The sequence below is a fragment of the Bos indicus genome, chromosome 26 (assembly GCF_029378745.1).
Source record: "Bos indicus isolate NIAB-ARS_2022 breed Sahiwal x Tharparkar chromosome 26, NIAB-ARS_B.indTharparkar_mat_pri_1.0, whole genome shotgun sequence".
NCBI lineage: Eukaryota > Metazoa > Chordata > Mammalia > Artiodactyla > Bovidae > Bos > Bos indicus.
The window spans coordinates 13,127,060-13,142,669 of record NC_091785.1 but is presented as its reverse complement, the minus strand read 5'-3'; the positions used below and the strand labels follow the sequence as shown (position 1 = coordinate 13,142,669).

General features: G+C 42.8%; 1 protein-coding gene across 1 annotated transcript in view; it reads right to left on the bottom strand.

The window, feature by feature from the left end:
- HECTD2 (HECT domain E3 ubiquitin protein ligase 2) overlaps positions 1-15,038 on the bottom strand; it is a 74,102-nt gene extending 59,064 nt beyond the window's left edge. Inside the window, exon 1 of the mRNA XM_070780470.1 lies at positions 14,778-15,038. Coding sequence (XP_070636571.1) covers positions 14,778-14,915 — 138 coding nt within the window. The 5' untranslated portion in view covers positions 14,916-15,038. The remainder of the gene's footprint in view (positions 1-14,777) is intronic.
- Between the last annotated feature and the right edge of the window lie 572 nt (positions 15,039-15,610).

Here is a 15,610-nt window from a genome sequence, read left to right as displayed (position 1 = left end):
GCAACAGTTAGAACTGGACATGGAACAACAGACTGGCTCCAAATCGGGAACGGAGTATGTCAAGGCTGTATATTGTCACCCTGCTTGTTTAACTTATATGTAGAGTACATCATGAGAAACGCTGGGCTGGATGAAGCATAAGCTGGAATCAAGATTGCTGGGAGAAATATCAATAACCTCAGAAATGCAGATGACACCACACCTGTGGCAGAAAGCAAAGAACTAAAGAGCCTCTTGATGATAGTTAAAGAGGAGAGTGAAAAAGTTGGCTTAAAACTCAACATTCAGAAAACTAAGATCCTGGCATGTGGTCTCATCACTTCATGGCAAGTAGATGTGGAAACAATGGAAACAGTGGCAGACTTTATTTTCGGGGCTCCAAAATCACTGTAGATGGTGACTGCAGCCCTGAAATTAAAAGATGCTTACTCCTTGGAAGAAAAGTTATGACCAACCTACACAGCATATTAAAAAGCAGAGACGTTACTTCACCAACAAAGGTCCATCTAGTAAAAGCTATGGTTTTTCCAGTAGTCATGTATGGATGTAAGAGTTGGACTATAAAGACAGCTGAGCACCAAAGAATTGATGCTTTTGAACTGTGGTGTTGGAGAAGACTCTTGGGAGTCCCTTGGACTGCAAGGAGATCCAGCCAGTTCATCCTAAAGGAAATCAGTCCTGAATATTCATTGGAAGGACTGATGCTGAAGCTGAAACTCCAATACTTAGGCCACCTGATGGGAAGAACTGACTCACTGGCAAAGACCCTGATGCTGGGAAAGATTGAAAGCAGGAGGAGAAGGGGATGACAAAGGATGAGATGGTTGGATGGTATCACCGACTCAATGGACATGAGTTTGAGTAAACTCTGGGAGTTGTTGATGGACAGGGAGGCCTGGCGTGCTGCAGTCCATGGGGTTGCAAAGAGTCGAACACGACTGAGAGACTGAACTGAACTGAAGAAAATTCTACACTGGGTTATATAAATGTATTTGTGGAATGACTAGAAAAGGAACCAATGGTCACTAGGCAAAAGTATGCATCTCATGCCAAAATAATGTAATTTTTCTAGCTGACAGGGTTATCATTATGCTACGGTCATGTAGCAACTGCTATGCAAAACTAGTATAAGGGCAAAACCATGGAAACACTGGCAAATATGACACGAGCTTACAAAGAACATGAAGAATGAATGACCAAAAAAGATAGGAGATCTAAGAGAAGATCATGTGTTAAAAATGAAGGAAGGATCATCAAGGAAAAAGCGGTCAGCAATGCTGAATAATGAACAGTGGCTAGGTCTAAAGTGTGCCCACTAGCATATGCAGCTGTGAAATCTTGGGGACAAAGGAGACAACAGATTCCGGGGAGAAACTGCCACTGCTGGTGGCAGAAACTGTATGAAATAGATTGGCAAACGAAAGGGAAGTCAGGAGGGGAAAGCACTGAGTAGGATTTGCTCTGTCCAGAAGCTTTATGGAAGGGTACAGAGTGGCTGGAAGGGTACAAAGATGTGAGGGGAGATACACTGAGCATGTTATCATGGCCGTCAAATCCAGGGGTCGCGACTATCTACCCAGAGCATTACTGATATTCTTTGTGCAGCAAAGGCCACAGATTGGAGCAGGGACAGGCACTCAACCAAAAGGCAGCCATCTGTCGATCAGGTGGCCACACATTAGGTGGCCTGGCATACAGGACACTGATGCTTCCTAATATGTCAATCAGAGAAGGTCTTTCCAGATTTCAGATGGAGGAATATGGAAAAGAGCAAGCAGCCAAGAATGAGAGAATAGCAGGCGCACAGAGAGCAGCTGGTCTCTGTTCCTGCCTGCTTTCTGGTTCTATCTATGTATGTTATTTCCATAAATCCCCCTTTTCCAAAAGGAGGCATATATGGCCTGATTTTCTGTTCCTTGTGATCAAAAAAGCTTAACATGAGAAAAAAAATCCTTGGTCTAATAAGTCTCTTGCTTATAAGATGACTGTGCCCTTGATACTTCACACTTGAGATGACAGGAAATAAATCACGGACAATTTCACAGGTTGACAGTGTACTACAGATAAATAAGAACAAACTCTCAAAACAGCAGTTGCCCCACACTGGCTTGCACAAGAGAAACCTTCCCATAGCCTAATACTTCCATGAGAAAGCAGGGTCACATGTTGCATGATGGTAAACTACTAAAAACTAGAGAATCAAGATGCTAGTGAGTGTTAATAGGACATGAGTAAATTAAAGGTTAGGGAACATTACAAGTCTTCTAAGAATTGGATCTTCCACCATTATTACATCTGGTTCCCCGAGGAGTTCTGTCTATGAGCAACTGTTGTCTATGAGTCCTAAGTAAGTACCACACTAGAGATGACATCCTGGAATGTGGCCAGCCTGCAAACAGTGGGCTGCATGTGTTGAAGAATAGATAGTAGCAGGATACCCAACCAGCTGTTACAGAGGAAGAAGTACAAATAGGGAACACAGGAGGAAAGAGACGCTGAGAACTCATTGAGGAGAAAAACTCAAAGTACACCTAGCATAATAAATAAGACTTGACTCTCTCTCTAGGTAGAGGCTGACCATAAGTTTAACAAACAGCTGAAAAATTTTATGTGGTAATTGCAAAACTAATCAAAGATCATACTTCTTTCAAGTAGCTAACATAGACCTCAATGGTCTTTTTGACTATATAATCACACAGATTATATGTAAGATTATAATAGTTTCAAGAAATTAAATATAATTTCAAAAAATTAAATAGAATTAAATTAAATGGAATACCTGTTTTTCCCTGTTAATCTATAATTAAATACTGTTGACCTTATTTTTAAATTTTAATACATGAGCTCCTACTTTCAACATTTACTGAGGAACAGACTACATCTGCTCGGAGAAGGCCATGGCACCCCACTCCGGTACTCTTGCCTGGAGAATCCCATGGACGGAGGAGCCTGGTAGGCTACAGTCCATGGGGTGCTAGGAGTCGGACACGACTGAGTGACTTCACTTTCACTTTTCACTCTCATGCATTGGAGAAGGCAATGGCAACCCACTCCAGTGTTCTTGCCTGGAGAAACCCAGGGACAGAGGAGCCTGTTGGGCTGCCGTCTCTGCGGTTGCACAGAGTCAGACATGACTGACGCGACTTAGCAGCAGCAGACTACATCTGAGTTAAATTTCTGATTTATCATATTTTTCTATTAGATGTCAATAAGAAGGATACTCATGGTTTTCCATCATAGCTTTTATATTTTTATATTGAATACCAAGTTCTTTTTATATTCAAAATTCTGATAAAATTTACTTTGGTCATCTACTATTCTACCAAAAGCGGCCTTAGAAAATAAAACATTTTCATTCACATTGTAAACCAATCTTTTTTTTGGTCACATTGCACAGCATGTGGGATCATAGTTTCCTGATGGTGGATTGAACCTGTGCTCCTGTGGTGGAAGTGGCTGAGTCCTGACCACTGGGTATTTCCTAAACCAATCTTTGATAAAAGAACAACTGCTGGCTCTGTTCCATCGTGAGGAGAAGGCAATGGCACCCCACTCCAGTGTTCTTTCCGGAGAATCCCAGGGACGGCGGAGCCCGGTGGGCTGCCGTCTATGGGGTCGCACAGAGTCGGACACGACTGAAGTGACTTAGCAGCAGCAGCAGCTGTTCCATTGTGAAACACTTTTTAAAACCAAAATATCTCACTATATTTCTCACTATATATATCTCTCACTATATATATTTGAGGTGAAATATTTTAAACTGTATACACAATTCATTATTTTGTAGTGTTTACAAAATTCATTATTCCTAACATTCATTGACCATTTATGCTAAAGCCTTTGACTGTGTGGATCACAACAGTGGAAAATTCTTAGAGATGGGAATACCAGACCACCGTACCTGTCTCCTGAGAAACATATGCAGGTCAAGAAGCAACAGTTAAAACCAGACATGGAACAACTGACTGGCTCAAAACTGGGAAAGCAGTACGCCAAGGCTGCATATTGTCTCCCCGCTTATTTAACTTCTATGCAGAGTATATCATGCGAAATGTGGGGTTGGATGAATCACAGACTGGAATCAAGACTGCCAGGAGAAATATCAGCAACATCACATATGCAGATGATACCACTCTAATGGCAGAAAATGAAGAGGAACTAAAGAGCCTCTTGATGAGGGTGAAATAGGACAGTGAAAAACCTGGCTTGAAACTCAACATTAAAAAACTAAGATCATGGCAGCCAGTGCCATCACTTCACAGCAAATAGATGGGGGAAAAGCAGAGGTAGCAGCAGATTTTATTTTCTTGGGTTCCAAAATCACTGCAGGCAGTCATTGCAGCTATGAAATTAAAAGATGCTTGCTCCTTGGAAGAAAAGCTATGACAAACCTACACAGCATATTCAAAGAGACATCCCTTTACCGACAAAGGTCCATATAGTCAAAGCTAAGGTTTTTCCAGTAGTCATATAAGGATGTGAGAGCTGGACCATAAAGAAGGCTGAGCGCTAAAGAATTGATCCTTTTGAATTGTGGTGCTGGAGGAAACTCTTGAGAGTCACTTGGACAGAAAGAAGATCAAACCAGTCAATCCTAAAGGAAATCAACCCTGAATATTCATTGGAAGGGCCGATGCTGAAGCTTAAGCTCCAATTCTTCGGCCACCTGAGGTAAAGAGCTGACTCACTGGAAAAGACCCCGAAGCTGGGAAAGATTGAGGGCAGGAGGAGAAGAGGGGGACAGAAGATGAGATGGTTAGAAAGTATCACCAACTCAATGGACATGAACTTGAGCAAACTCTTGGAGATGGTAGAGGACAGAGGAGCCTAGTATGCTGCAGTCTATGTGGTCACAAAGAGTTGGACATGACTTAGCGACTGAAAAGCAAACATATTTTAAACTACCAACTTCGCGAACAGCTGGAAATGTTAGCATTTTATACCATATCAAGTGAAAATTAATGCTGTTATTCTAGCTATTATATAGGTCAGATTGGCAGAAGTTTTATTTACTATAGAGACCACACACACAAATGCACAGGTAGATGGATTCTACACAGAGCCGTCTGGTTTGGCTGGTGATACAAAGTTGTCATACAGGATCCAGTCACCAGCATATGTTAAATTATGTTCAGTAGCTTTTATTTAAGAAGCTGCTGCTACTCCTGCTAAGTCGCTTCAGTTGTGTCCGACTCTGTGAGACCCCATAGACGGCAGCCCACCAGGCTCCCCCATCCCTGGGATTCTCCAGGCAAGAACACTGGAGTGGGGTGCCATTTCTTTCCCCAATGCATGAAAGTAAAAAGTGAAAGTGAAGTCACTTAGTCGTGTCCGACTCTTCGAGACCCCATGGACTGCAGCCTACCAGGCTCCTCCATCCATGGGATTTTCCAGGCAAGAGTACTGGAGTGGGGTGCCATTGCCTTCTCCATATTTGAGAAGAGATGTACGTATTTCAGAAAGTGCTTCATGCAATAAATAAACAGGTATTCTAAAATGTCCAAGAACACTTGGCTAGCTGGGAAATTCACTTATGTGGAATACCTGTCATCGGTAATACAGAACAAAAAGCACTAATGGTAATAATACAAAGGAAATTCTAGATAGATTAGCATGGTGGTTTTCAAACTTTCTGGTTTCAGGACCTCTTTACATTCTTAAAAATTATTATATGTATGTACTCATTCCTGTTTAAATACCACTAAATCCACTTACAGACAACAACTATTTTCCCAACAAACAAAAATCAGTGAGAAGAGTGACATGGTTTACATTTTGCAAAACGATTTTTATATTTGTTTCTGCATTCAATTTGTTGCAATATCATCTGTCACATAGAAAACTACACCGTACACTAGAGAGAAGGAGTGAGAACAAGACAACACAAATAACATTCTACTATCATTGCAAAGGCAGTGCTGACCTCATGGACATCTTAAAGGATACTGAGGATCACATGCTGAGGACTGCTACAGTAGGAATAAACAGTAATCAGCACTAAGAATGAGTCTAAGAAATCTTGGGAGAACAAGAAGACAACGTTTAAATCTGTTCTAATACAAGCATTTGCCACATGTGGCTGTTGAGAACTTGAAATGTTCTAGTAAGTGTAAAATACACAGTTTTCAAAGACTTAGTGTGAAAAAGAGGTTAAATATCTCATTAAGTGTTCATACTGATTAAATATTGAAATGGTTAAGTTTCTGGATATACTGGATTAAAAAATATGCAATTAAACTTTATTTTTACCTCTTTTTATTATCTTTAATTAGCTATTAGAAAAGTTAAAATTACAGATGTGGTTCACATTTTATTTCTACTGGACAGAGCTGATATAAATGAAAATATACTTTCCTAAACTAGATCCAATCTAACATACAATCTTAGGAAACAGGTCAGAATTATTATTTTAATTCATCATTTCTCTGCATCGTTCTGGAGAAAAAGACCTGATGTAGCAAATGTAAACATGGTATAGTATGTAGATGAAGAATCAAAGATATCTGAAGGAATAAAATCTGAGTTTCTTGCTTTGGTCATCTCAGGTATGTATACAGAGACAATGGCAATTTCTACACTTTCGGCCACACCTCAATGAAATTTATTTTTCAAACCCAAAGGTAAATAGTTTGGCAACATATTGAGTGCGCCAAGTCAGCTCAGTAGTGTCCGACTGTTTGAGACCCTATGGCCTGTAGCCTGCCCGGCTCCTCTTTCCATGGGATTCTCTAGCCAGGAATACTCGAGTGGGTTGCCATGCCCTCCTCCAGGGGATCTTTCTGACCCAGGGATTGAACCCTCGTCTCTTATGTCTCCTGCACTGGCGAGACCTGGGAAGCCTGGCAATACATTCAGTGCTCCTAATATAAAGCGGGGATCCTCAGTCTTACGAGGACACGGAATACTGGGAAGCCTGGCGATACATTCAGTGCTCCTAATATAAAGCAGGGGTCCTTCAGTCTTACGAGTACACGGAATACCTATGACACACAGAAAAAACCTACAAAAGACTGAATGGCTTCCTGAGATACTGAGCAAAGGTTTCTGCATCACAAGACCGGTGAACAAAGTACATTTATATGTTTTAACTTAAAACAGAGTCACCAGGGAAGCCCTTAAACATTGACTATACTTTGCTTTACTAACTTTTAAAATAAACTGACCTAAAGTGCCTGTTAGGGCCACACTAGATGAGAGGCCTCAATTGTATTTAGGGTCTAACAAAGGAGACTATTTTAGGCCCTGTTCCCAGGTAAAAAGATTTTGCTTTTCTTTTTTGTATGTTTTTTCACAGTTCCCTGTTAGGATGCTGTGTTATAAAATCAGTGCTCTACCTCCTTCTATTAAGCTGTGAAAAGTTGGCTCATTTCAAGATGTGAACCTTCTTCCCCTCAAATAAAAGGCACCAACCCAAGTTGAATTGTTTTAAGTGATATAAACCACAACTTTCAAGGGAGACTAGGAAGGACACGGATTCTGAAACAAAAGTTTAACACCAAAAAAATCACAATGCAATTGATCTTACAGATAACTGAAAATTAACCCTACTTGATACAAATAAATGTTAGTCCTGAAGCTCAGAAATTTCAGTGTTTGCTTATCAGGAAGGCAGTGTGTCTTCGGAGATTTTATTATTATACAACATAGGGGAAAAAAGCAATTATACCAACAGATTACCCTTATACAGCAAAATGCTACTTTTAACTGCGTGATTTGATGAACTCACAATTCTCAATTTATTGTTCTTTAAAAAAAAAGGATCAAAACCAAGTTAATTTGAAACAAAAGTTTTCTTTAATGACTAGATTCAAACTTCAGACTGATTTTTCAATTAAACTGAATTAGTAAAATTTCAATAATTTCTATTTTTAAAAGGCACATTCATATATTATAATTATTCCCCTCAAAATATTTCTTGACTGCTTACAAAACTATTAGCAAGTTATAAATATCAACTTAGCAACAACTAGTTATTCATATAAGGCTTAGCAGTCTAACATTTTTAAAGTGCAAGAAAGTATCCTCATAATAAATGTAGAAAAACACAAAATTTCCAGAGGTTTCTCAGCTCCACCCACTTCCTTATTCATATTCTGTTGATCTTTCTCTCTGTCTCTTCCTCAATTCAAGTAAACATAAGCAAATTAATTTCCAAACAATATGCCAAAATAAGCTGCTACTCTGGGACACCAGCAGTACCCCTTTCTGAAGCCATTACTTTTCCCTCTCAAAAAAATTCTTCTGAACCCAGGAATACCCCAGCCCTGAAGACTTCAGAGAGCACAGGATACCTTTTAATTCAGAGAGCATGTATGTGAGCATGTGTGTGGAGTGCAGGAAGAGGAGGGAGGTGCATCGGTAATATCTACAGAGTAATACAGGTAATATCTACAGAAAAGGTTGTAAAGGGAAGTACCATAGCCACAGGATAGATTAGAAAGAGAGCTACAAATAGCAAGGCAGTATCATATTGGACCAGCTTCCCTTGTGGCTCAGTGGTAAAGAATCTGCCTGCCAATGCAAAAGACTCAGGTTCGATCCCTGGGTCAGGAAGATCCCCTGGATAAAGGAAATGGCAACCCCCCCCTCCTCAGTATTCTCACCTGGGAAATCCCATGGACAGAGGAGCCTGGAGGGCTATAGTCCAAAGGGTTGCAGAAGGGCTGGACACAGCCTAACTAAATAACATCATACTGGACACTTTGGGAAGTTCTCGTTCATAACTTACAATGACCATTTTTCTTCAGTTGTTAAATACAGTCAAATTATTTGTGTCCTAACACCCTGAACTAATTATGAAAGGGAGGATAAGCAGGCAACTACAATATGGCTTCAAAGTTAAAAAAAAAAAAAGTGGACAAATGACTTTAAAAGTCACTCAAAATTAAACACATTCTGGCTAAGTGTTTATATAGCTACAGCCCTTCCTCTCTGTGTCTTAAGACTCTCTGATCACTTCTTTAATGAGACTGCTTTATTTTACATAGAATTTAATGATACATTAATACCATAATGAAAACTGATATTATCAGATACATGTTTCTCTCCTAAATAGTTCTATCTCTAGTAATAAAGTTTTGAACAAATATGTCACTGGACCACATCCTCTTTTCTAATCTAAGAAATACTGCTATAGGTGGGGGGTCTCTGAACCACACGGACCCTGACCACAGACAGAGAGTACATGGAAAAAGAGCATGGGTTTTTTTTTTGTTTTTTTTTTTGAGTCAGAAAAGTCTCAGCTGAAACTGAGTTCTGCCCCCTTACCAGCCATTTTACCCTCTGGCAAGGTATATTATATGTAACCTGATTCTAAGATTCCTGTCTGTGTGAACTAGGAACAGAATCTTCCTCATGATTAGAATGATCAAGTGGTTAGTGATGAATTTTGGTTGAACTAAGTGACTAGATGAGAGACATGAGAAGGTACTAAATAAAGAGTAGCAATCGTTTGTATTATTTATATGTATTTCATCTATGGATACATGATATACCTGTGGTTTATTAAATTGCTTAAGACATCTTCACTACAACAACCTCTACTCTTCCCTATCTCAACTCTTGTTGAGAAAGGTACAAGATTTCCCAAAAATAAGACTCTTCCAAACACCTAGATGGGCAAGTTTTGTCAAAGTTCACACATACATATGTTTATTTGGAATGCTGTTGGCTGGACTGCCTTTTTATGTAAATGTTTTCCTCTAAGAGAATTCACCTGCAAACTCTAGAATTCTTTTCCTTTATCAATCTTCCTTCTCTTTCATTCCACTAGATTCCACTTTGTAGGGATTCTTCCATCCCTTACACCTTATCACATGGCCATGACCCTAGTGGGTGCTCCATCTCTTGTATGAACTGCAAAGCTCCTTCCTTGCCCTCTTTCTCCTCCCTCCTCCAGTCTAACTACCTCTAATCACTTCCATTAATTTCATTCTGTTGTTCTTTTATTTAAGAAACTCCAATGGTTTCCCATGAAGCACAGAAAAAAAAAAAGTCCCAACTTCCCTGCCTGCTGATCTGGTCCAGCCCCCATGCAATCTCATTTACCTCCCACAAGTTGCCAGCATGCTTCCATTGGCTTGACTTTATTACTCCCTAATTCTTCCCTTTAAGCCTTGTTCACGTTCTTTTCCCACTTGCTTTTGCCCATCCAAATCCTATCACCCTTCAATGGCCAGCCAGCTTAAATAATTACCACTGCTTAAAGGCCTTTCTTCACAGTTCTGCACGCGCTGATTTCCTTTTTCTGATCTCCTAGAGCGCAAATTGTTTCTACGGCACATGGTGGCTTTTACACATTGCTTTGCTTTGTTGGGTTTTCCTGTGTTAGCTCTGCCTACCCTGAGGCAGGAATCTATTTTTCTTTTTTAAACTTTGTGTTTTCTGTAGCATCTAGCCCAAAGCTAAACATAATAGAGGTTCAATAACTGGTAGTTACATTGTGGCCCAGCGGATCCATCAAGCCAGGTGACACACCCCTGATAGACCCTGTACAAACTTCTCATTTTTATTACTGGACTTCCTACCAAATCCTCTCCACATACCTCAAGACTTGCTCTCGCCTTCCCCCTACTTGACAAATCTCCTGACCTTCACTGCGGGCAAACTTTCCCTTTCCATCCTAAACTGATTTCCTCCATTTCCCTTCACTGCCCTGACCTAAGTAAAGTCCAGCTCTTTCTTTCGGAGAAGGCAATGGCACCCAACTCCAGTACTCTTGCCTGGAAAATCCCATGGATGGAGGAGCCTGGTAGGCTGAAGTCCATGGGGTCACGAAGAGTCAGACAGACTGAGCGACTTCACTTTCACTTTTCACTCTCATGCATTGGAGAAGGCAATGGCAACCCACTCCAGTGTTCTCGCCTGGAGAATGCCAGGGACGGGGGAGCCTGGTGGGCTGCCATCTATGGGGTCGCACAGAGTCAGACACGACTGAAGTGACTTAGCAGCAGCAGCTCTTTCTTGAACCCACTTCTTTTTCATAAACCTATGCCATGAAGAGTCTCCCCTTCTCTTCTCACCTGATTTTTTTTTAATTTTTATTTTATTTTTAAACTTTACATAATTGTATTAGTTTTGCCAAATATCAAAATGAATCCACCACAGGTATACATGTGTTCCCCATCCTGAACCCTCCTCCCTCCTCCCTCCCCATACCATCCCTCTGGGTCGTCCCAGAGCACTAGCCCCAAGCATCCAGTATTGTGCATAGAACCGGACTGGCATCTCGTTTCATACATGATATTTTACATGATGATGAGGTAGACAGACTCATCTTCACTCATCACTATTATTTGCTCCTCTTTTGACCCTTTTCTCCTTCCCTATTCACCAATTTTTTCTAACTTCCATATTACATCAGCAACTAATTTATAATATTCTTCTCCAGTCCAATCTGTCAACTTCAGTAAATACTCACATCATCAGTCCTTCATATTTATTTTCTACTCCCCCTAGCTCTCTGAGCCTGCATCACTTCTCCACAGCAGCAGAGCCAAACTCCAAACACTGACAGGCTTCTGAGGACTCTATCTTGGGCCCTTGAGCCACTCTAACGAGGAACCACTTTAACTGCCATTTCTCTCAATTCCCCAAACTACACCTGATTTCTGGTGTGCCTCATTCACTTAACCCATACCTTTTACTATTCCATTTCAAATGCTGCTCCATAAACTAAGCAGACTTGGGGCAGTGTAGTTAAAATACAGACTCCAAGGAACTTTTAATTCAGTACACAGAACATCAATTTTCAATCTTTGCTACACCTGGGAATTAAAAAAAAAAAAAGTAGTTGCCTGAGCCCCACTCCCAGAACTGATCTAATTGGCCTGCATCTGGGCCTGAGCAACGATGGCTTCAAAAGTTCCCATTCCCCCGTGCAGCAGAAGTTGAGAACCGGTGAGCAAAGGTGAGATCTAGGAACCTGGACTTCACCAAGCTACCAAGGGATCCATGGTCAGTCGGGTTTGTGTGTTAGGCACTTCCTGGCTGGAATGGACTTCCTGCATGCTTAGAAGTTGTAGGATCAATCACGTTAGGGTTGTTTTTCCGGCACCGTTAGGGTTGTTTTTCCGGCACCGTCAATCCCACTTTTGCACCTTTTAAAAAAAAAATTTCTGGGATACAGTCCCAACTCTTCAAGTGTAATCAGGGTCATCATAACCTGGCCTTCTGCTTATTTTAGGGAGCTGTCATTCTAAATTATTTCCAAACTCTCATAAAAATGTAATATGGTGATTTTTGGAAAATGTCAGTACTGTAAGGTTACAGTAATTGAGTCATAAACTCAATCAACAGAGACAGAGCTGTTAACCTGGGGCAAAAAGTAGGCATCACTAAAATAGCTCAAAAAGATAAGTTATTGATAGTACTCAGCTTCCTAAGCAAACCTCCAGAAGCTCTATTTGATCCACATGGAGGCTAAAAAAGAACCAAGCAGGCCACAAGCTGTCTTTCCCTGTCCCCCACACCAAGGCTTTCCCATCTATACTGGTGAGCTTGGACGTCATCCAGGCTGCCTGGCTTTCTCATCCTCAGGAGGATCAAGCGCACATTTTCTTGACTAAGGCTTTTCACCGCTATCACTCAGAATTCCAGCTCTAGAAATCTCTCTTTAACAAATACACACCAAGTATCTTCATTACTGGCTAAGTTTCTCCATCCTCCCCCTTGCTCTCCTAACACTTGCTGCAAAACCTGAGAACTCCTTTTCTCTCCTGACGTGACTCAAAACCTCAGTGCTAATGATGAACTCTATCATTTCAAAGAGTCTGAAATTCTGAATGTCATTAAAAAACAAAAACCTGTCATTAAAACAAACAAAAAAACAATGTTACCAACTCTGCTTGTAAGGTACCAGAAATTGCCTTCAAAAATCTCAAGTCTTCATTCTTATCAGCTTCTAATTTAACCTATGTTTTTTTCAAGGTTTTATTCAAGATCTTAAAAAACTTTTTGAACTCTGTTCTTCTGTTTGTCCAGCAGTACAAGCCCATACTCCTTTATTTACACTTATGAAATCCTCTAAGCTCTTAAGACTGAAAGAGTTCATTTGGTAATTAAACACATACCTGAACTGAACTTTTTGACAATCCAACCTGAGCTGAACTGATAGGAAGCTACCAATAGACCTTATCTCATTTAGTGTGAACAACCCACACTTTTCACTGCAGAGTTATTAGTATGCTTAATTATGAAGAACTGGCCAGGACCCCACTGTGGATAGTATACATGATACATATAAATTAACTTTCTAAAATCCAAAGAACTCTCAATTTCAAAGCCCCAAGGTTTCAGATAATAGTCTGTAGACCTATGTCCACACTGTATCAATTTCTCCAAGTTTTTATTCCAAGCCTTCGATTTTTCAATTACACAGAAATAAATAAGTTTTGGGGAGCGTCCTTACTTGAGGACTTAAACCCATTAACACAACTATTAGTATAAGCGTGCATGCATTCATTGTTTTAAACTTACTTAGAAATAAACTGCTGAAATACTATTTGCCAGTTAAAAACACCCCAGATAAGCTCCAAAAGCCCAGGAAATCAACAGCAAGAACTGGGTCTATAAGCAGCTGAATGACAAATTCCTTCAAAGCATTTCCCAAAGTAATTTCTACCTGCAACTCCAATTTACCAATCAACGGTAGTAATTTTTTTTAAGTGTCTTTTTATCACTGTCTACACTTTGCTGTGATTTAAGGTATGATGCTCGTTCTAACAATTTTCAGTTATCACAATCCTTAGACATTTTCCAAAAACCTACTGAATCAAACGTTATTTCTATAACATTTTAAATTAGAGTTAGCTATTTTAGTAAGTTCTTAGTCACTTAAGAGGGAGGTTTTAGGAAATGAATTGCATCCAGGAATAAGGGAAATGTATCATGTTCTCTAAACTTTTACTATTTTGTCACACAGGCTGCGTAAGTCATGCTCTTTAATGTACTGAAGTTTCAAGAAGTACATAAATATGGGATCAAATAAAAAAAATCTTAAAAATTAGAGGTTAATTTTGTGTGTGTGCGCGCTCCAAAGTAAACAGTCATAACCACCAGTAAAAGTAGGGAAGAGGGGCTGTCCCATTACATCATCTGGCAATCTGTAGTTTGAAGCCTGAAAGCGCTCTCCAAATAATCCTTAAGAAAATCCAGCTGGGAAATCATCCCCGAGAAGCTTAGATCCCTTGAGTTTAAATATAAGGTTAAAAAAGCTTCCCCACCTTACGTCACATGTCTGTACCATATGAAAAAGAAAACCCATCACCGAGGCATCTACCTCCCACTATCCTGACAGCAACCGAAAGGTCACAATTAAGTGGAAACTCGCCTCAGAGCCTGTTCAGTCTGAAGGGGGAGCGGAAAGAAAAAGCGAAGAAAAGGGGAGAAATCTTCGCTCTCCCACGGCAGGCAGACGGCTCAGCGGAAAACCCACTCCCGCTTGCTTGACACCTTATCCTCATCCAAGAGACGATGGACTCCAAAATGCTGGTCATTTCCTTAGAGAAAGAGGGAAGCCCCCAAACCCGAAAATGACCGAAAACAGCCAGCTGACTCGGCCACCCCGGCATTCCCCGAGGGTGGAAGGTGCAGCTCGAGAAATGATCACGGCTGTCCTCGAGACACAACTCCTCGATTTCAGCCCGAGGAAGGGCAGCCTGAGCGCTTCTCCCCGGGCGGGTCCTGGGCTCCCTGGAGGTGAAGCGGGTCCCCGGGCGCCCCTCGCCCCCCTCGCGACCGGCCGTCGGGGCGCCCCGCGGCCCCCGCCCGGCACCTACCGCAGGGGCACTGGCTCCCGCCGACACGATGGGCGGCAGCTTCTCACGCTCCGGTTCCTTCCCTTTCTTCTCCTCCGGCGCACTCGCCGCCACCGCCGGCGGCGCGGCGGGCGAGGGCACCCGATCCGCTTCACTCATGTCGGGCCGGGCGGCTGGAGCGCGAGGCGGCGGCAGCGGCGGCGGCGGCCAGGCTGCTGCTGGGGTTGGCGCTGCTGCCGCCGCGGCCGCGAGAGGGCTCTGGGCCACCGCGTCCAGCCTCCGCCGCCGCTCCGCCCCCGCCCGCGCCCGCGCCCGCGCCCGCGCCCGCGCCGCGGCCCCGCGCTCGCGCCGCGCGCGCGCCCGGATGCCCCGCCCCGCCCCCGCCTCCGCCCCCGCTCGCTGGGCCCGCCAGCCCGCGGCTCCCGCCAGCTCCTCGCCTCTGTCGCCCCCTCCCCGCCCCCGCCTCGGCTCACAGGTAGCGGGGCCCGGACGCTGGCCACTGCCACCCTCGCCAACCCCGGGGCCCTGGAGAGGAGGCGCCGCAGCCGGGCCGCCATGTTGTTTGCCGATCGTCGCCCGAACCGGCGAGGAGGGGGTCGGGACTAGAGAGTCGGTACTCTGGGGGACAAGGCGAAGCCAGCAAAGGTCGCGCGGGGATAGAGCGTTCCGGAATGGCTTCTGTGGGGCGGGGCGAGCGCGGCAGCCTCCTCTGCACGGACGGCCCTGACTTGGGGCGCCTAGACCCGCGGGGGATTTTTCCTCTCCAGCGCCTGCAAAACCGTCGCCTTCGGGCCGCTGCTTGTCCGTGCCACCCCTGCCCGCCCACCCGCTTGCCCCAAGAGCGAGGTCTCGTG